At 44.8% G+C, this 22,549-nt stretch overlaps 1 protein-coding gene across 2 annotated transcripts in view; it reads right to left on the reverse strand.

The window, feature by feature from the left end:
* Positions 1-22,549, reverse strand: part of NCKAP1L (NCK-associated protein 1-like) — a 50,509-nt gene that overhangs the window by 681 nt on the left and 27,279 nt on the right. For both annotated transcript variants that reach the window (XM_011930436.1, XM_011930438.1), the window contains exons 17-30: positions 22,207-22,339; positions 21,784-21,903; positions 19,468-19,613; positions 19,049-19,180; positions 16,277-16,495; positions 14,637-14,767; positions 11,636-11,733; positions 11,416-11,509; positions 11,177-11,259; positions 10,759-10,839; positions 7,818-7,911; positions 6,790-6,906; positions 5,675-5,784; positions 3,766-3,855 (exon numbers count right to left, since the gene is read on the reverse strand). In XM_011930436.1, coding sequence (XP_011785826.1) covers positions 3,766-3,855; positions 5,675-5,784; positions 6,790-6,906; positions 7,818-7,911; positions 10,759-10,839; positions 11,177-11,259; positions 11,416-11,509; positions 11,636-11,733; positions 14,637-14,767; positions 16,277-16,495; positions 19,049-19,180; positions 19,468-19,613; positions 21,784-21,903; positions 22,207-22,339 — 1,648 coding nt within the window. The remainder of the gene's footprint in view (positions 1-3,765; positions 3,856-5,674; positions 5,785-6,789; positions 6,907-7,817; positions 7,912-10,758; positions 10,840-11,176; positions 11,260-11,415; positions 11,510-11,635; positions 11,734-14,636; positions 14,768-16,276; positions 16,496-19,048; positions 19,181-19,467; positions 19,614-21,783; positions 21,904-22,206; positions 22,340-22,549) is intronic.

Below are 22,549 nucleotides of genomic sequence, written 5' to 3' on the forward strand. Positions count from 1 at the left end.
CTCCCTCACTTGGTTTGGCTCCAGAAAGGCAATGTGGCATATTCAGCTCCATTATCATTGACCCTGACCCCCTCATCAGGACTATGTGAAGGGCACAGAAGCAGAAGGCAGGAAAGAACCACTTTCTTTGTGGCAGCAAAACCTATTCTCTCCAAGTCTGGATGCTAAATCACATGTGAGTGGGCAGCACACAGAGGCAGGTAAAGATGGATAAAAGTGCTAATTACAAAGCTTTGCAGCGAGAGGAACAAACACCACTGCAGGCCACGGAAGAGGGGCCTGGAATTCACATGGGTCCTCTTGTGTTGGGCCTCAGTCTCCTCCCTCTCTCAGTACGGTGCTTGGGGAACAGTAAGGATGCTGCATAAAGGAGCAGGCATGATTAATTAGTTTAATTAGAAGCCTGCGTGCTGTGGTAATCCCAGCAACCCCCACAGCCAAGCAGGGAGATAGATCAAGATGCCTGGGGAAGAATGACAGCGGGGGTGAGGGTGAAGAGGGGAGGTGGGTGGACAGGGCATGTTCATGAAGAGCAGCATAGCCTAGTGTTGGACTGAAGGGTCCTCATCCCTGAGGAAGGGACAGGGTGTATTTCCTTCAGTGCCTTCCTTATCCAAGAGGTAATGAGACTGAAAAACACACTCTGGAGAGGTGTCCCATATCCTCTGGCAATTCACACAGATGGGTTCTCCACAATATATCTGGTACTCCAAGTCCTGAAAATTCACTAAGGAAAGAGAATCTACCATATCTACTCTAACGTGTTTCTCTCTCTGAAGTCCTTTCAAGTTTTAAAATGTGTAAGATTTTCCTGTTCTCAAATACATGCACACACAACAACTGCAAAAGAGCAGAAACTGCAGGCTGAAGGAAGGGAAATCTGCTGGTAAAACTGTAGCCCTGATGATAGGTTAAATATCAAAGAATTTCTTGCTAGGCAAGACTTTCAAACACTCAGCCGGGAAAGAGATGAGCTGTCTTCTCCAAGGTGCTACCCTCAGGTACAGGGAAATGAATAATGACTTCAAGTGAATCCACTGGCCCAAGACTTTCTATTCTCCATGAAGCACAAGAAAATAACAGGGCTCCCAAGTAGCAGAAGTTTACGGGAGTGGAAACAGCCCTAGAGTGATGACCAAGAAACTTGGGTTCTAGTCCCAAATCTGCCATATATTTTAGGGGAGACCTTCATTGTCATCTTTCCCTCCCTATTCCTCAGTTTGCTCATCTATGACTTGTAAGTATTGGACTAATTGCCAGGATCTGGTCTGGTTCTGGCATCTAGGATTCCATGATTCTATAAGAGCCACATCTTTCCCCAGGAAACCTGTACCAGGAACAGACTGGCAACACTGAGGCATGGCCCAGGCTTGACAGCCAAAACAGAAAGATCCCGGGGACAGAAGTGCTGGCCAGAATTTGAGGCTACATGAGTAGCCTCTCAACTCAGAATACAGCTCCTTCGCCTGCAGTCATTTCTAGTTTCTCTACGGAAACATTTGCATTTAAATTGCTTTGCAACAACTAGTCCCTCTAGTTTCCCCCTCCAACAAAAAGTGTCTGATCCTAGCTCTGTTCCTGTCACTCTGTTGGCCTCATTGGAGGGCCAGAGGGGCAAACACTTTCCACATTTTGGGGTGTTGGAAGGGGTCTAAGCAGAAGGAGGTAAGAATACAGGGGGGTAATACAGAATCACCTCCAACCTGACAGGGGTGAAAACTACCTGAGGAAGTGAAGAGTCATGCCAAAATCTTCCAGAACCTAAAATGAGCAGCAGACAGCGGGAACTAACATTTGCTCAGCATCTACTACGTACTAGGCACTTTCACGCATAATATCTTACGAATTCTAACCACTCTACCACAAGGATTATGATCCACTTTTATGGACAGAGAGCCGAAGTCTCAGAAGGGCTCGTTGCCTTGCCAAGGTCATGCTGCTGCTCTATGTGTTGTGCCCCACATAGCCCACCACCACTGGCACTGTCCTCACTCTGCCCTCATCTACCTCCTCTGTCCTCCTGCCTCACCACACACATCCCACACAAATACATCCACCCCCATGTCCATTCTCCTATCATAATCCTTAACCAGCCCAGCCTAGGCCTTTTTCTAGCTGGAGAAACTAAGGCATAAATACCACTCAGTACCTGTGTATTTCAAGGAGACCTGGAGGAGTCCCAGGAATCCCTGGCCCCTAGCATTTCTGGGCCTGGGACAAGAATACAGATGGAGGTCCACATATCATATGACTAATTAAATCAAGCTAACGAACTAGTATATTATAGCTTTCAACCTTCACAATGCTCCTTTGTAGTCTTATGGAAGCCCAGGTTTGAATTAAGAATTTTTGGACTCCTCTAAGTTCTGCACCAGAACAGGGTGAAGGGAAGAAACAAGCTTCCGGCCCAGTCCCTCTTCTCCTCCCACCCTCAGGTAGAGGGATTTTGTGTGCACTTGTAGACTTCCTTATCTGCATATCTAAACTCCAGCCATACGTCCCTTGGGCACTAGAGATACATCCACCAATAGGACAGTCCGCCTCAGGAGGAAGAAGTTTAACACAGGCCCTACAAGTGGGCTGAAGCTGCTTAGCAAAGTATTCTGGGGCCCCAGATACCTCTCGTATGGGCCTCAAGGTGGCATACAGGCTCTACCCCTTCCCTTTGGCCAGAGGAGGGCCCCAGAACACTCTACTAGAGGAGGGCCCAAGGAGGGCCTTTTAAACACTGGGCCCAGGGCAAGAGCCCTTCCTGTCCATATCTAAGTGCATTACTAACATGGAGAATCAAAGCAAAAGAGTGAGTAAGAGTGTTGAAGAGGGAAACAAGGTCACGAGGAAAAAAACTTTTAAAGTTAACTGAGTCAGAGTTCCCAAAACTTTCTGCCAGAGTAGAGAGAAGCCCACAGCTTGGGAAGCAAGGAGAAGAGACAGCAGGAACTGCCTGATTCATGGCCCACCAGGCTCCCTGCCTTACAGCTTTTTAGCTAAAATCCTTTCCCTGCTCTGAGCTCCCACCCCTCAACCTCTGAGTTCAGCTCTGTGTTATCCAGCACTCTTTTCATAGTACTCTTTTTTTTTTTTTTTTGAGGCGGAGTCTCGCTCTGTCGCCCAGGCTAGAGTGCAGCGGCCGGATCTCAGCTCACTGCAAGCTCCGCCTCCCGGGTTCACGCCATTCTCCTGCCTCAGCCTCCCAAGTAGCTGGGACTACAGGCGCCCGCCACCTCGCCCGGCTAGTTTTTTGTATTTTTTAGTAGAGACGGGGTTTCACCGTGTTCGCCAGGATGGTCTCGATCTCCTGACCTCGTGATCCACCCGTCTCGGCCTCCCAAAGTGCTGGGATTACAGGCTTGAGCCACCGCGCCCGGCCTCTTTTCATAGTACTCTTAAAGACAAGAAATGCAGTGGTAGAAAATTGTCAAGTGAAACCAAACTTGTACCGGACAGGTAATTAATTACCAAAAAGGGGCATAGCTGCCGTACCAGGTCAGACTCGGGAACATTGCAGGACACGGGCCCAGCCAGCTTAGGGGCCAGGAAGGCCCTGTCTTGCAGAAGTCCTTGAAGACTCTACTCTGGCATTATAGGACAAGTTTAGAATGTTAACCAGAATGTGAGAACTAGACTCAGAGGGTTATGCAGAATTAAGTCCTTAGTTAATGCTTTTGGGTGACGATAATGGCAAGGATGCAAAGACCCTGAAGAGGAGTCTCCCTCTGGCCCTTCCACTCCCTGTTCTCAGACCAACTGAAATAAGATACATACCAAGCGCATGAGCAGAGAAATGGATTCTCGATTTCTGGTTTTAAGCTTGTCAGTCTCCTGGCCCAGCTGCAAGAGGCTGACAGAGGCCACCTGTAAGGGAATTTGTAAAGCAGATTTTTATAGAGGTCAGTATCAAACAGCCTCAGGCTGCAGGAAGTTAAGAAAAGATCAAGGAGGAGAGTTAAGAAGTGCTAGAATATTCCTGAAGACTCAGGGTGAAAAAGTGGCAAATCTCCTAGGTTTCAGAGATACATGCTGCCTGTAAGCCAGCCTGGATCTCATGGACCACCCAGTGCAGACAACAGGTTGCCAGGAGTGCTAGGGGGAGAGATTGCAAGGGGCAAGGAAACAACCTAGAGCAAAGGCAGGTGATGTATGCCAGGAGATTAACCTCTCTTTTCCTAGGCAGCCTCCAGACACCACTGTCATCAGGCTGTTTACAACTGACTCCCCATCTGACTAGAGGCAGTGTTGAGCCTCTGATTCAGACACAGCGCTCATGGTACTCTCCAGTCAACTCCCAAATGGCTGTCATCTCCATCATCCCCAAACCCCCAGCGGATCAAAGAAGAAACATGATTCATTGTTATCACAGGCCCAGGTGACCTGCATTTAGCAAACAAAGAGGATAAAAGGGAAGGCAAGGGCGGGGGGATTCCCTTCTCACCCCTTCTCAGAGATCTGGTGTGAATCCTCTTTGCATTTAAGATGCTCAGAGCCAGGTCTATCTGGTTGGGTGCCTCAGCTTAAATAGAGACACTCCAACCAAGCTTATGATCCCTGACATGTACTTTTCAGGATGAGGGTATAATTCCTGAGAGAACAATATGATCTGTGTTTCCTCCTGGAAGGAGACAGAGGTTCTGGTTCTTACACTGGGGCCATACTTTGCAAGAAATAAGCTCTCTGTTACTGAGAATGCTCAAGCAAGCAGAGGGGAATGGACCATGTATCAGAAGTATATGAACAAAATTCCTCCATGGAGGATGCAGAATGGAAAATTCTAGGGCCTATTCTATTCTGAGTTTTCCTAGAGGTAAAACTAAGATCCATGGTGAGAGTTACAGGGAGTCAAATCTTGGCTAAAATTTTTAACATTTTTTTCAAAGAAATTGGATATGACCTACAGTGGAATCTGCTGCCTAATTTTAAGTTCCAGTCCCTAGAAATCTAGACCATTGGTTCTAGTGAGATCCCCAGACAAGCAGCATCAAGATTACCTGGGACGAATGCATATTTTTCAGCCCCACCCTAATATACTAAATTAGAAACTCTCCAGGTGATTCTGATATACATTAAAGTTTGAAAAGTAGTCATTGACCATTTGTCCATACAGACTTAGAAAGGGCCTCAGAGATTATAAGACTCAGTGTCTCTACGACTTTAATGTGCATTTGATCTCCCAGAGGCCTTATTAAAAACACAGAGGCCTAGACTCACCCTACAATATTCTAACTCAATAGGTCTGGTGTAAAGATCAGGAATCTGTATTTTAACAAGCTCCCCAGGATATTCTGATGCACACCAAGGTGCATGCGTTCGGTTTAATCTGAATTCAAGGGTTCAGTTTAATCTCCCTGTTTTATTTATGAAAAAACTGAGGCCCCAAAAGCTTGGCACTTCAGAGGTCACACAACTACTTAATGGCAGATCCAAAACTAGAACTCAGATTTCCTGACTCTTTGTCCAATGATCTTTCCAAATATTCAAGCAGAGGCTGAAACACCAGCTGTTAGGAAATTTAGAAGAAGTCCTTGCCTTTCATATAGTAGATTCTCATTCTTTACTGAATGAATTAGATGGGAAGTTAGACTCAAAAGCCTGTTCAATGATAATTGTCTACAGATTTAAGTCAAACCAATTCCAGCCTTTTGCAGTCTTCCATTCTTTATAACCTAGACCCACTCACCACCAGAAATTCCTTGAGGTGAGTTTCAATGTTCTTGTTGTACAGCGTGAAGAGGGCAGCAGACACCTGGATGATGGCTTTGGTCAAGCAATGAATATTGTTGTTGTAACCTAGGTTATTATTTATATAGATGGAGAGAAACAAAGGAAATGACAAAGTAAGCCACTCCAGGATGACGCAAACTGGTAATTTCTCATGTTTTCAGGCTGAGCCACCAGTATTTGACACCAAAAGGATGAGAAGGCATTTTGGGATTAGAGGCATGATATTCCTATGAAATCTTATTGAAATCGAATTATACATAGTTCATTCTCTCATTCTCAAGTGTGGTGTTCTATTTTGTTTTGTTTTGTTTCATTTTGTTTTTAAGGGTAGGGGGTGTTTTTTTTTCCTTTTTTTTTAAGACAGGATCTTGGCCAGGCGCGGTGGCTCACACCTGTAATCCCAGCACTTTGGGAGACCTAGGCGGGTGGATCACCTGAGGTCAGGAGTTCGAGACCAGCCTGACCAACATGGAGAAACCCCGTCTCTACTAAAAATACAAAATTAGCCTCGCATAGTGGCGCATGTCTGTAATCCCAGCTGCTCGGGAAGCTGAGGCAGGAGAATTGCTGGAACCTGGGAGGCGGAGATTGCAGTGAGCCGAGATGGCGCCATTGCACTCCAGCCTGGGCAACAAGAGCAAAAACTCCATCTCGGGGGAAAAAAAGGGGTCTTACTCTGTCACCACGCTGGAGTGCAGTGGCACAATCACGGGTCACTGCATCCTTGACCACTTGGGCTCAAGCCATCCTCCTACCTCAGCCTCCCAGGTAGCTGGAACTACAGGCCACCATGCCTGGCTAGTTTATTTATTTTTGTAGAGACAAGGTTTCATCACATTGCCTAGGCTGCTCTTGAACTCATGGGCTCAAGTGATCTACCCACCTCACCTTGGCCTCCCAAAGTGCTAGGATTATAGGCGTGAGCCACCGTGCCCAGCCTTCAAGTGCTTTTTGGAATAGAACTTTACACCCAAGTCAGAAATCTGTATTTTCCAGTGTCTCTGTCTCCTCTCTCTATCCCAGGACACTAACTTGAATAGCACTGGTCTCTCAGACCTACCCCTTACTTACCATCCTTCTCAATGCTATAAAAGGAAGAAGGGTCAGTGGCAAGGAGTGGGAGGGAAACTGCCAGAAAGATCAAGAGCAGGCAGGCCACCTTATATTCCTCCTCAGGAGATGAAGTATCTGGTGAGAGGGAAAAAGGAAAAGAGGAAACATGAATAAGGTCAGTAAACAGGAGTTATCTGTTACCGGGGTCCTACTTCACAGAATTGCTGTGAGGATCACACGAGAAAATATCTATGAAAACACTTTATGAAGCCCTATGGGCAAGTTATTACTTAATTTTCCTGAAGAAACAGGACTAGCATCCACCTACAGTGAGCAGCCTGAGTCCAGTCCTGGAGACCTCCCTGGTGACAGGGCAGAACTTTCAGCCAAGGGCTCTGCTGATGTACAATGCAACCCTAGGATGCCTGTCCACTGCCTGATGGAGTGGAGAGGCAGGAAGAAGAGGAAAGATTCTCACCCACCTTGAGACGAAGAAGAAGGGTAAGTCTGGCCATTTTGAAAGGCCTTAATCCTAGCCCCCTGGTTCATCCTGTTCTGAGTGTGTATAGGTATGAATGCAATCAGAGGAAATGTGTAATGGAAAATATAAATGTCAAGTGTGACATGGGAAGAAATAAACAGTGTCAAGTTGATTATGTGGAGGGAGAAAGCACAAAATCACTATGGGGAACTTGGGTGCTATACCACACAACTCACTATTTTGTATTGTTCTCTCATTGTTTCATTTGCATTAATCTTATTTTCCCAACCAGATTGTAAATGCCTTTGAGCACTTGCTGAGCACCAAGCAGACTCTCACTTAGTACTTTTTAGCTGATTGGTAGATCAACTAGTTGAAACCTGAGGATAAATCTAAATTGACTATGTAAGTATTTTCTGAAGGTTAGGGTCCTTCCTTTGCTCTCAGCTTATATCCTCTGAATATATAATCTCAAATAAAGCTTTCTTTGACATTGACATTTTTCCACCAAAAATAAGGCCCAAGCCCTCCTTTTCCAAATCATGCCCCCATTCCCCAATCTTACCAGCTTTCAGATTAGCAATGGCAGCCACCAAGGCTGGGTCAATGTCACAGCCCACACCTGCAGCAGATGCCAGCTCAAAGATACTCAGGGTCACCTGGAGAGAAGAAAACAGCATTCTAAAGAGGATTCGCAGGACATAACAGCTTGACAGAGGAATGCGTAGCCAGGACTTCTTGATCACAGATTTGATTTTTTAAAAAGATACTTCTAGATATATGTAGAGAAAGAGAGAGAAAGTCTCACTATTTTGTCCAGGCTGGTCTCAAACTCCTGGGCTCAAGAAATCCTCCTGCCTGAGCCTCCCAAAGTGCTGGGATTACAGGCATGAGCCACAGTGCCCAGCTAATCACAGATTTTAAACTTTCTGGTTTATTATAATATTTTCTATATATTCCCTTCATAGCTCTCCCTATCCTACAGGGGGAAAAAAAAAAAAAAAACTTTAGGATACCCCATAGTACAAATGTACTTTTTCAACTTCATTTTCCTAAATACTTCCTTCATTCGGTGCTGCCAGGATAATGTATTCACTGTCCCCAAACTACAACTTCCTCTCCCATACTCTGATTCAGGTGCTTCCCTCTTTCGAGGGTCCTTTTCTCTCCTCTATTTATATATATATATATGTTACATCCATCCCTTAGATCTCATCTTCTCTGTCAAGCCCTACCTGATTACTTCAGCCCAAACCCAGCTCTTCCCTCCTTAACGTTGGTACCACTGACTTAGCATTGATCACACACAGCATCTGGTGTTAGTTATCTTTTTAGATAGAATGCAAGACTCATCTCCTTATCTCCCCAAATAGATAGTTTTTTTAAATCTCATGGCATAGTGAGGGAAGAAAAAAGCTTTGAAGTGAGAGAGATCTGGGTTCAAGTCCTAGCAACACCACTTATTAAGTGTGTGACCTTGACTAAAAGGTACTTAATCTCTTTGATCCCTCGTTTTCCCATCTATAAAACTGGCATAACATTTACCTCACATAGTTGTTGTGAAGATTAAATTAGACCACATGTGTAAAGCATCGACCCAAGTGACTAACAGAGAAAATGTGATGCCTTTCCATCCTCTTCCTTTATCTTAAAGCCAGGAGTTTTGCATTTCTCTTTATCTTCTCTAGTGTTTAACATAATGCTGAGCACACAGAAGGCATTCAATAAAGATTGATTGATTGATACCTGAATCTCTCATTGTACTTACAATCAGGTTCCCAGGACACAGCCCCAAGCCCCTACTCCCATACTAAGTCTCTAGACCTCTTTTTAGATGTTAAAAAAACATTTTTTGAAAGAACAAGGACAATTGTTTTAAGATTGGACAACTAACTATCTCATGCAAGTAATCCCACAGATTGGCCAGAGCGATGGCTCATGAAGGTGGGCAGATCACTTGAGTCCAGGAGTTGGAGAAAAGCCTGGTCAACCTGGTGAAACCCTGTCTTTACTAAAAATACAAAAATTCGCCAGGTGTGGTGGCATGAACCTGTAGTTCCAGGAGGAACTCGGGAGGCTGATGCATAAGAATTGCCTGAATCCAGGAGGTAGAGGTTGCAGTGAGCTGAGATCCCACCACTGCCCTCCAGCCTGGGCAACACAGCGAGACTCTGTCTCAAGAAAAAGAAAGAATCCCACAGACATAACAACATACACACACTTTGCCTGTGTTACTGACACAGAAGCCAAATCTTTGCCACCTTATTTTCTGCCCTTATTTAAATCCCCTACTGCCTAAATGACCATTTGTGGAACCATGGCCTCGGAGATAAGGAACCTGGTTCATGAGGTTTTCTGCGGGAAGAAAGGGATGGTTGAAGGGATTTTATTTTTTCTTCTTCTAATCTTCTTGCTCCTCTGAGGCAGTAACAGCATCTCTGATGGACAGGCCATCCTCCCTCTCTGCCCCTACCTGCTCATTTTCACAGGCAGGCAGAGCCTAAAGATTGGAGCTACCCAGGAGATATCAGCTAGACAAGCTCCTGACAGCCTAGAGCATTTGGACCAACATCAGCAGCTGCCAGAAACCCAGGCTCAGCTTAAAATCAAAGATCTTTCAAGAGGGGCAGCTATCCCAGCGAAACACTGCCCCCATAGTCACTTGCCCCTCATGATTTTCGGAAGATATAGGGGGAAATTTCACAATTTTTTTGATCTCAAAGTAAGGAAGCTTTTCTTAACACATAACTTTAATTCTTCCTGCTAACCAGTTTCCTCTTTTCACAGACCACTCTCCGTTAAAGGAATCAATTATAAGAGAAGGAGCCTGCCCTATGCATGTGAAGGATTCTATTCCTAGGCTTTAGCTGTATTTCCTGCCATAGCATACTTCTTAGTTCCAAATGATTCAAAAGACAAGATGACTCAAAAGTGGGAGATGGGTGGGAAATGGATGCTTAACTTATATTGCCTGCGGAAGCCCTTCTTCCTCTCACCATCTCCTGTAGTAAATGGGGGTCTGAGACAGGTGATATAGACATAGAGGAACCAGAAAGCTTAACAATGGGAGGAAGAAAAGGACAGGAAAAGAAAGACTGAGGGCAGGTAGGGTGGGTGGCAATGAAAGGAACAAATCTTCCTACAAACAGTACCTAACCTCAAGACTAAAGAGCGGACTTGTTTTCATGTAGTTTATCTAATTTACACAGTGCTCATGTCAGGTGAAAACCTACAGATACTACCCCAGGTCTTACCCCTTCCCCTCCAGTAATGTCTCCCCAACCCTCACAGTGTCTCCCAGCCTCCCACTTCTCTCCATCCCCCTACGTCTTGCCAGCTCTGCTCTTTCTCTCCAAGAATATTCATCTGACCAGTTTTCCTATTCGAACCCTCGCCCTTATCCCTGTGGTATTCTTCAGAACCCGCTCTCCCTTACAAGATCCTAGCTACCTCCTTTTCAACAACAAAAGTCTCCTAATTAGATTCTACTTTGCACTCCCCCATACCTTGATGTCTGTGTCTGGAGTGACAAACTCCTTCAAGCACTCAATGGGACCCATAAGAAATGGGCAGTGGGAGGAGAAAACCTGAAGGAAAGAGAAGATAAATGAGTCCACAAGACCATGACCAGCGCCTTCAAAAATAGGTAGAAATAAAAAAAAGGAGGGGCACTCAACTTACATAAGAACCTAGCCAGCTTTCCAAGCCATCCCTCTCCTTATGCCTCTAGGTTTCCTAAGCTCATTTATTCCCAGGGATCTTCTAGGATCTCTGCCAAATTACACTCCCTCTTCTCAATGCTCACCAACCCCTTCTGAAGCAGAAGTTAAAACTGATTCCTGCAATACTTCCACAACTTCTCACACAAATCCTACCCGCAGAGGTATCTGTGACTCTGTGATAGACCCCTCCCCACCAACTCACCTCCCGAAGTCCCTCTTGGGCCATGGCCCTGAAACTGAGGATAACCCCAATAATGGTCATGCGCTTTAGCACATTTTCAGCCCCTGAGGAGAAAGAAGGGTGTTAGAAAAGAGAATTTAGGACATTGGTGATGGTTTTGATTCTACAGGCCCAGCCTAGCCTCCAGATTCCTGAAAACCCCTGTCATCTGCACTGTGATTCCATAGCTTCTTCTCACTGTAGGTAAAGAGGACGCTTACCTGTCAGCTGGGGCAGCAGAGAAGCCATCAAGTCCGGCTTGCTAAAGTTGGATCTGATCTGAACAAGTATGTCCATGTTTTCCACCACCAGCTTCTGCAGCCCGGGAACACAGAGACATTAAGCAGGAAAAGAAGAGAACAATGTTACATCTTCCCCCGCCAGTCTCCTATACCCACCCTCTTGTAGGACCTTTTTCCCAGGGGCTTGTTTCCATAGTACCTTCAGCTCCACAATCTGAGAGGTTACATGCCACATCAGGTTTTCACTCAGGAACTTCATGCCGTAGGGGCCCAGCAGTTCAGCCAAGGCCCGCATCTCTGGAACAGAGTTACAGAGGCCCCAGATGGGACTCAGAAGGCACTGGAGCATTTGTATAACAGCTATAGGGTAATTTGAACATTTAAAATGTTTTCCAGCAAGGAAAGAAAATGAGAAGTCAAGGAGCAAAAATGGCTAAAATCCTACATTCAAGTGACAAGTCTGGCAAGTCTATGGGACATTTACCCTCTCTCCACCGGTACTCACACCAAGACTTACCACAAATGATAACTAATTACTTCACTTTCCTATGAGAATCTACACTTTCCCACGCCCCTTTACATGACACTTGGGTTTTACTCTTGCTGTATTAGCTATACTAGTTTTATTAGATGTAAGACCTTAAGTCATTGAACCTCTCTGAGCCTGGTTTACTTCTCTGTAAAATGAGGATATGAATATCTGCCATGAACAACTAACAGAATTGATGTGAGAGTAAATAAAATACATTATAAAAACTTTGGAAAATATATGGATAAGGGATTGTTATGATGATGTTATGAGTCCTCTGAAGTATGTGGCATAGGAAGGATCATCATGGTTTTACAGACAAGGGGGTTAAGTGCTTGTCCAAGGCCACTTAACCACATCAGGGGCTGGTACTGGAAGCCTAGTGCAATGTCTTACTGCCCCTTACTGCATCCCAGCAGATACAACTATTTCCTCATCTAAGATCTGATGTTTTTTGTATGTTTTCCCCTTTACTTCCCTTACTTAGTGTCGCACTGTCCAAATTTTCCTTTCCTTGAGCTACCTTTTCTCTTTTCATAATCAACACACATCCCCCAGAGTCTCAGTTCTTTATTCCTTTAAATCCTTCTTTTCTCTAGTCAGTCCCAGTGCTTTATCCCTTGCCACCCAGCCTGCTCTGGTCCTTTGTGAATTAAATAAAACCTGCCTGGGGAAATCCCATGTTAGAAACACTAGTGACAAATCCAAATAGGCAGGAGCTCTAGCTATGATCTCTGGCTATGGGCCATCCCAGCAGGGAAAAGCATGAAAGACCAGAAATAACAACAACAAGAGACCAGTAGAAGAAAGGCAAGTTTAATATTGCTCATAAGAGTTCAGAGAGAAATCGAAGTCAAGGCTCCACACTCAGATCTTTCAAGGCAGGACCAGTGATCTCCACCTCCATCAATGACAGAGGAAACGGAACTGGTCACAGCCACTGACACAGAGCCTTGTCCACCATAGATATTAGACATTTTTAGAGTCAACCTGTTTTAATAGGAAGAACTGAGCTGAGAACTATGAAGGGATTTCCTGACCAATCAACTTGGATAATGCCACAATGGCTGACAGAGAGGAATAAGAGCTGAATCGCCCTCTGGAACTGACGGAGAGGAGACACACTGATTTACCAGTTAGGATCTGCCAAAGCTCCTTACTCCAGTCTTCTCTACCCTCAGCTAGCAACCCTAGGGCATCCTTCTCTTTCCATCTATCTATTTTTGCAGTAGCATTGCCCCATCACTATGGCAACCCAGGGAAATTGGGGTGGGGGTGGTAGAAGGGGGAATCAGCATTACCTCCTGCTGCTTGTCATTTGTCAGCAAGACCTAAAGCTGATTTTAGAGGCTGCCTACAGTTTGTGGGTAGAGTTGATGAGAAGGGGACATCTGAAACCTGCAGCAGGTAAAGCGTAGGGTCAGCTTACTGATGGAGGTGGGATGATGGGAACAAGGCGGAATTGGAAAACAGAACTATGTACTTTGGCTTTCTTAGCGCCCCCCAAAGAAGAAGACCAGAGAGGACAGCATCACTGGAACATCTTCTCCCTGGCCCAGATACTACGCAGCATCCCTGATTTATATGGAGGTGAGAGGAAGGAGAAAGAAGTAGGATAGTTCATGAATTAGTTGGTAGAAACAAATCTATTAAAAAGGATCTCTATGGTTTCAAACCCTCTTGAGAAAGGGAACGGCTTCCCATCTCATTCACTACACACTCCTTACCTGCCTCCCCCTGAGACACAAAAGCACTTCTAGACACTGGAAGGCAGCACTGTACAGCGCTTAAGCCCCCAGGTCCTGGAGTTTGACTGCCTGGAGTTGAACTCCCAGTCTTACTATTTATGAATGTGTGGACTTAGGCAAGTTCCTTAAACTCTCTGTGTCCCAGTGTCCTCATCTGAAAAATGGGAATAAGTGTATCTGTTATACCTCAAGGCTGCTATGAGGATTAACTGAGTTAATATGCATAAACACAGAACTTAGCCCACAATAAATGCCATGTATCATCTCATCATCGTTATTATTAAACATCAGCAATCCAAACACTGACTAAAACTCTAAAATGTATCCCTAAAGAATAAGATGCCGGCTGGGTGCGGTGGCTCATGCCTGTAATCCCAGCACTTTGGGAGGCTGAAGAGGGCAGATCATGAGGTCAGGAGATCAAGACCATCCTGGCTAACATGGTGAAAACCCATCTCTACTGAAAAAAATATATATGTAAAAAATTAGCTGGGTGTGGTGGCAGGTGCCTGTAGTCCCAGCTATTCAGGAGGCTGAGGCAGGAGAATCGCTTGAACCCAGGAGATGGAGGTTGCAGTGAGCCAAGATCATGCCACTGCACTCTACCCTGGGCGATAGAGCGAGACTCCATCTCAAAAAAGAAGAAGAAGAAGAAGAAGAGGAAGAAGAAGAAGAAGAAGAAAAGAACATACCATGACAGCAGACCACTGTTTAATAATTCCTAACAGCAGAATGTCCTCCTTACACTTTATCCCTTACCCTTTACTATTAGGTTGATGCAAAAGTAATTTTTGCAATTACTTTTCACTGCAAAAACCACAGTTACTTTTGCATCAATCTAAATACATGTCCTAGTCTTTTATTCTCTGTGCACTGAAGGAAGGGCTCAGCTCCTTGAAAAGAAGACCAAGCCCTGGGCTCACCAGAGATGTCAGAGAACTCCTCTGCACTGAAGTTCTGCTCCCCTTCTCTGGGCAGGCTGATGAAGGCCTGCATGGCTGGGGAGAAGATGATGGTCCCACTGCTTGCCTGTCTAAGCAGACTTTCCAGGTACCTACAGGGTTGGCCAAGAAAGCACAGATTAGGGTCCAATCCCCTCTCCCTACCACCACTCCCTACTACTACCACTGAGCTCAGAAAGAAAAACTCTGCAAAAGACTGGGGTAGGGAGAAGAAACTCAAAGATGACAGTACAGTGTTCTAATTAACACCCCAAGCTGTTGGATCGAAAACAACTGGCAGTACTGGAATTCCACTTCACCTTTAACCTAGAGGGTATTTTGCTATACTGTCAAACGCAATAGCATGCGCTCCCCTCCCTCAACCACTGCTCTTTCCAACAGCTGTATTCCCCTCACCCTTACCCTCTGTCAGGTGAGACAGGCTCAACCTGGCAAGAAAAAAAGTCACTGCTTAATTAGACTCCTTTGAAATATACTCTCAAACCTCCTGGACAAAGAGGTACCCTGTGAGCACAGGTCATCAGTCTCCAAATAGTTCCTCCTGACCTCTAGGCAAACTTAAAGGAGCTGGGCTACAGCCAATGTGGGTAGAGGAGGGCTTGACCAACCCACCTCTTCCAGGCACTTGCTGTGGGTCTGTATCTAACACACATCACAAGCTAACCGCCAGTGGGCCAAACCCAGTCGAACTTTTTTTTTTTTCCTTTGAATTTATGCTGAAAACAGTTGACAGGGGAAGAGGGGTTGAATCACCTTCTCTGGTACCTATGGAAAATTCTTTGTCAAAATTTTGAAACAGATTTTTACATAAAAAATAGGGATTTAGCAGGGCAGCAATCAGGTGGAGCTAAGTGGTGGCCGTTTCCTTTAGAGGGGTTATTCCCTCTCCAACTCCTCAAAGTCACTGCCTGGCCCACGTGGCACATCCGTTTACCTTTCCTGCCTGGCCCCAGTTGGCATTCGCATTTGCAAACTTGTGTCCCCTTGTTCTGGGGGGGTTCTTCTTTGCAGCCTGTCGCCTACTGAGCTGATTTTGGGTTAAGAGCGCCACCCAGTGGCTTGGGGAGGTAGGAATCCAGCTCCTTTCCTTAACATGTCAAAGGAAACACGCTGATTCCCACCTTCCCCAGTTGCCGGGAGGAGGCCCCCTTCTCTAGTAAGAACAATAGTCACATCTGGGGACGAGGAGACGTTCCAGAGAGATGGTAGTAGGCAGATGATTTTCAGAAGCAGAAGTGAGGGCAAAAAGAGAAATAAGAGAACTTTGGAAACAGGAAGAGCGATCACTTGAAACTGAAACAGTAAGAATCCAAAAAAGAAAGGTTAAGAACTGGATATTAGAGGAAAAAGGTCAAATAACTTCAGGGCAAGCCGAAGGATGTCCCAGTGAAGGTGAGAAGGAAACTTCGTGGTAGACAGAAGGGGATCTAGGCTTGTCTCAAGTTGTCTCAAGCTATTGCTCCATTCCTCAAGGAGAAGCAACCCTCCATTTGGGGGTCTATGACCCTGGGAGCTAAAATGCTCAGGCCCTGAGGTCCTATTGTGTAAAGGAAAAAGTGCCAACACAAAGTAAGGCGGGGGAAAGCCTAAGCAATACTGACCAGTTTGTGTAGAGAGTGGTGATTGTCTGCTCCCCGCAGGAATCCAGTGGTTGTGTCTGCTGCAGGAGGGCGTTGCGGATGACTCTGGAAGCATCTGCACCCAAAAACTGGGCCAGTGACTGTATGAAACCAACGTATGCTTTGACTCCTGCCAACAGCTCAGAGGGCCGTATGATCTCCTGGGTCGTGGCATTGTAACCAGCCAGCCACACAATGGCTCTAGATGATTTAAAAAAAAAAAATTAGAATTACAATCATAATGATAAATACAGTAACAATTGTTGAGTGTATATTGTCTTCCAGGTGCTGTGCTAGGATTTTACTACACATGTTATCTCATTTAAACCTCATAGCAACCTAATGAGCTAGCGACAGTTATTATTCTCATTTTTATAGATGAGGAAACTGAGACACAGAGATAATAAATCATTGCTGAAGACCACACAGCTGGCAGTGGCCGAGCTGAGACTTGATTCCAGTAATATTTGATCCATAATTACTATGCTTTTCTTCCTCCTCTGGAGAAATAGTTCAGGTAGTAAAAGACCTGGGCTCTCTAATTCCATCTAACTCTACCTGAGAGTTCACACCCTCTGCATTCTCAGTGCCAGTATTTATCTTTTCTCCTTGAAAAGAATTAGTTCTAATCACTGTCAGAAATAGAAAACCATGCTTAGAAATCCTTGGAAGTATATTATAATCCCGAGTAGCCATGACATGCCAGGGCTGAATAAAGATCATGTGTGGCTGGCATGCAGCTATAGGCAACATTAGAGAGGGTAGAATAACTATCCACACTATATTATTGTAGGGACACACCAGCGAGACCCCTTACCACTGGACCCCCAACTCCTTTCAAAATACCTTCCCCGGGCATCTGAGATTTCACAAGTAGAGTTAGTCCTCTGACTAAGGACTTTTTCCTTGTTAAAATGTAAACCACAGAGGAAAGAGGTAGTTTTTTGTTTGTTTGGTGTTTTTTGGCAAAATGCTTATGGCAGGGGAGATGACGGGAAAGGGGGGCTGGTCTGTTCCACAAATGAAAGGGAAAAGACTCTCAAGTACCACTTGAGGGAAAAATAATACAGAAGGGACAGACTAAGGGCAAGGCTAATCTAATTTAGAGTTAACACTGAGGCCAAACCTCGAGGCCAACCTTAGGGCATTGGGAACAATGATGTCAGTGAAGCAAGTATCAGAGATTATCTGGTAAAACTTGAATATCACACTCATGCTGCTCCAGGGCATGGAAACCACCACCAGCATCTGAAGGCTTGCATGTGGGCCATTATCAAACTGTCATCCTCCTGACATTGTGTATGCAACTGAGACACTTTCTTCCTTATAGTTAATGTGTATGTAATGAAAACAAACTAATTTAACTTCACCCAAGCAAAAACCTAATTGAAAAATAAATTTGCTTCTCTGACAATCAAAACATAGACTCATAACTGGTTTCCCTGCTTCTGTCCTTGCCCCCACTAATGCAGCCAGAGTAAAATACTGAGTCAAGTCTAATGATTACACCTTTGCACAAAACCTGCCAAGGCTCCCTATCTCCCATCTCACTCAGAATAAAAGCCGAAGTCCTTACAATGACATGTAAGTGCATATACAATCTGCGACATTTCTGACCTCCCTCACTTCACATCCTACCAGTCTCTCCCAGGCTCATAGTGCTGCAGACACACTGTCTTCCTCCATGTCCACTGAACCTAGAAGGCATGTTCAAACCTCAGAGCCTTCGCACTTGCTGTTTCCTCTACCTAGAATGCTCTTTCCCCAGTAGTCACATGCCTGGCTTTCTCAGTGTCTTCACAGGTTTACTCAAATGTCACTTTCTCAAGGAGGCCTTTCCTGGCCACTCCATCTAAAACTGCAACACCCACTTCTGCCACCACCACCACCACCAGCAGCAGCAGCACACATACTTCCTATCTCTCTTTCCCACTTTATTTTTCTGCTTGGCCCTTATCACTACCTAATCTACTATGTATTCCGCTTTCTTATTTTGTTTATTTATCTTCCCCACTAGAAGCATGGAGGCAGAGGTTTTGATTTGTTCCATATATTGCTGTATAAACAGCTTTTAGAATACTGCTGACACACAGCAGGTGTTCAATAAATATTTGTTGAATGAATGAATAAGCTACACACTCCAAAACAAAACACAGAAGGGTTGAGGCTTATTCATAATAATTCTTCCTCCCATTCGCCTACTTGCAGACTGTAGTGCCCAATTCCAGTGTAAGGGGTGTGCCTCTTACTTTCCGAGGCAATGGAGCGAGGGTCAAAGTGGAGGCAAGGGATGTATTTTATTAAAGCCTAACATATGTCAGGAACTTTGCAAATCTCAATTATAGGTAATTCTCAATTATCCATAAGTAAGGTAAATACCACTATCCGTACTTTACAAGGAAGGAAACTGGCTCAAATAAGCTGGATGCTCTGCTCCAATATCTTAGCTAATGACCAGGTTGTCAACACAGGTCTGCTCACTGCAAAGGCCTTGCTCATTCTACTAAATCAGTGGTTTCAATTTTGGGTGTTCATCAAAACCACCTATAGAGGTTTGGGGTTCCTTTTGTTTGCTTTTTATAGAGATGCTTGGAACCTGTGCTAGACTGACCGCATCAGAATCTCCACCGTGTAGCATGACCACCAGGATGAATGTAACGGGACCCAACTTTGAGAACCCCCACACTACACACAGAGGTAGATGGCACAGTATGAGGACTACCGTCCAAACAGAGGGCAAGGAAAGAGTGATACCTGTTGAGTCTGGCCTCCAGGTGGCTGCTGAGGTACTCAGAAGGGAAGATAGTATGTTCAAACACAGAGAAACTGTATACATGATTCATTGTCAGTGCCAATTCTGTCAAGTTTAGGTGTAGCTTGTCCATGCTAGAAAGTAAAATGAGCCCGGATTACAGGTCTGGCACTGTCTGCTAATGTCTAAGAAGGACGTGTTGGGCTCATGACCCAGTTTCTAGGGATACTCAGCCTAAAAGAGTACACATTGATGTAGACCTCAAAGGCAAAGGAGGAAATTCACACTGAAGTGCTTTTCTGTGCCCCTCATTCCCCACCACAACTTGCGCTCTTTTTTTTTTCTGTGTCACCTTTCCTCTTTCCTTTCCTGCCTTCTTTGATGCAGTACCCAGCTGGCCGTCTAGGGCCCAGGTCCTCACTTGGTGACAACGCTGCGGTTCTTTCGGTGACTCTCAGCTCCTGGCTTGTCCCTCTCAGGCTCTCCTTTCCTGGGAGTCTGCCTCTGCTTCACGGTTTTCTTGTTCTTGGCTTTGCTGATTGTAGTGGCACAGTGCTTAGGTAGGAGCTTCAGAAACAAACACAGGTACATGGAGAAAGGAGATTTGTCGCTAAAACGGCATCTGACAGTTACAAAAAAGTTGTTGTCCATTGTTGTCTGTTATTTTATTTTTCTGCCTTCCTCTCTCTTTCCTTCCATGCATCTCTTTCTTTAATGGTCGCCTATTCAGAATGGGCTCACCTCTTTCAGTTTTCATAAATATCTCTGCGTGTACAGGCTCTAAGTCTCAAGATGGCAGTGTCTTTCAGGGATCAGAGCCTCACTCCCATACCCACATCCTGAGAGAGCCTTTCTTAATGGAAAAACTCAAGTATAAAGAACAAGATCTAAAAGTCCCACTCAATTATGCTTTGCAGGGTCTTCCAACATAGAAAAACAGTTATTTTTTACTAGATGGAACAATCATCTCACGTGCTACATCCCTTCCTATTCCATCTCATGAGACAATTACCCACACCACCAGAGCCCTCCAAAGATTTGGAGTTCACAATGTGGCCAGCATTGTCTTTCCACTTTTTTAAAAATATCATATTTCTTGCTAATTAGCTTAAACATCACCCCGGCATCTCTTGTCTTCACTCAGACATCCCACTCAGGCATCTCCTTCAAAGTGACTGGAATTCTCTCCATTTATTCCAGAGCTGCTGAGCATGAGCAGGGCATGTCTGGAAGCTCCTCAGCTGCAATCACTCTGAGAGCAGCACAACAGCCACACGAGGAAACCAGTTTTGTTACTTTATAGTCACGCCTTCTTTTTTTAAATCCAAACTCTTGGCTGTTTCAAAAAAATCAAGTCCACCTTGATGGAAAAAGATGTGTCAACCCTGAGATTATGCAAAAGATTATCTGTCTGTAGTAGATTCTGAAAGCAGTTCCAAAATATGTAATTCCACTGGTAATGGCAATGCCACTAATTATTTACTCAGAATGTTAACTTTAGAAAGCCTATACTCATTTGGTTGCAAAAGTTCTGGTATGTGTGAACATCACTCACGTCATGTTTTAGTCATCCCTGAGACAGCACTGAGCAAATCTTTTTACCAGTGTTCTTGCATGTAGCAGTTACTCATATTGACTGATGATCTCTTCTTGGCTCTCTCAGCCTTCTGGCTGAGATTAAGCATATTGAGTGATGAATATACCTGCAATTGTACTCATTTGCATATCTTCTTGCATTAATTATTTAAATTTCTTTCGAGCATGTATTTATACTCCCTTTTCTCTTAAACTGGGACATTTTCCAAGGGCAGGAATTGTGTACCTTCCTTCTGGGTCCCCACCCAAAAACCCAGCACAGGGCTTTGTGCTCAGTAAGTTCCAACTAATATAACAGGTAACATTTATTGAGTGCTGTATATCAAATATTAAATGTACTCTATTTAATCCTTATGACACTTCCATGAAGAAAGTATTTTTATCCCCATTGTATGTAATTTTCATATGAAAAATAAAAAGGTTAAGTAATAATGTAACTGTGCATCTGTATACACACACATACACACACACACACACACACACACACACACACACACACTACCCTTTACCAAGCCTGACTCAAACCCAGGAAAGGTGGGTAGTCTGGAAAACCCAAAAGACTCCAGGGTAACAGCAAAACAAGTTTCTCATTTTCAAATTTTCTGAAATTTAGGTTGAACTAATTATGACGAAGTGCTAAGAGTCAGTCAAGAGAGGAGAGGGGAAAAATAAGAAGAAAAAGGCAAGAAAGCAGCCCTGAGGATAAACACAGAAGAGATGCCTCAAAATGTCCAGCTAGCCACAGATTAGGATGCAGATAGACAGAAAGATGAGACAAGACAGGTGACCTGGGGGCCACTGTCCTTAGTATGTGTACTCAGGGCAAAGAGAGAAGGGGAAGTAAATTAGAAAGTTAACTCATCTCTCAGAACTCTTCAAGTGAGAGCACAGATTTCGTTGGAATACAGCTGTTCAAATAAGAGTATTTTTAGACACCTCTATCCAGTCCTAAGGGAGGAAAGACTGAAGGGACTACACTAGGAAAAGAATTCTGCCATAAACTCAAGTACAGAAAGGCCCTAGCCATACTTGAGAGAAAGAGTTACTGAGCTTGGTATCTGAGAGGGAAACAAAGTTGGATAGAGGAGAAGGCACTGAGGGCCGGCAGAGGGGAGAGTGAAACAGGGAAGGCTGAGCCTACCTGCTCGCTCAGGTTTCGCTGCTCAGCACAGATCTCCAGGACGTAATTGCTGGTCTGCTTGGCCAACTCTTCCAGGAAGGAGTTGCAGTGGTGAAGACCATGGTTCTTCAGGTGGGGGTACTATGGGAAAGAGGGACCAAAGAAGAGACTGTCATCACCAGGATGGCCACTTCTTCCTCACAATACTGCTCTCATCCCTTGCCTGAATTTTACAGAAGATTCTTACCCATTCCTACAGAAGAAGAAACTGAGGCCCAGAGACAGGACACATTCTACATCCAGCTGAGATATTTAGGGACTTATATCATACATCTATGTTTATACCGTTTCTGGGAACAAAATCAATCCTTGGAACCGTGTTTTCAGAGATAAGGATGAGATGTGACTAGAAAGAGGACAGGGTCTGGAGTTCAGGATACCTACCTCCTCTGGGCACATCTCATGAGTGCAGTGGACAAAGTGAGCACAAATCAGGGGGAAAGCAATGGCATAACGCAGCATGGTAGGTTCCTCCAAGGTCATGGCAAACATCTTCTCAAAGATACGGAGATGAAAGCTGTAGAGAAACGGGAAGACTTTAAATCAGGGTTTAGTCCTTGTTATTAAAGTGGTGAGTAAAAAGTAAAAGAAAAGGGCCGGGCGCGGTGGCTCAAGCCTGTAATCCCAGCACTTTGGGAGGCCGAGACGGGTGGATCACGAGGTCAGGAGATCAAGGCCATCCTGGCGAACACGGTGAAACCCCGTCTCTACTAAAAAATACAAAAAA

This window comes from Colobus angolensis, unplaced genomic scaffold, assembly GCF_000951035.1.
Source record: "Colobus angolensis palliatus isolate OR3802 unplaced genomic scaffold, Cang.pa_1.0 Scaffold87, whole genome shotgun sequence".
Taxonomy (NCBI): domain Eukaryota; kingdom Metazoa; phylum Chordata; class Mammalia; order Primates; family Cercopithecidae; genus Colobus; species Colobus angolensis.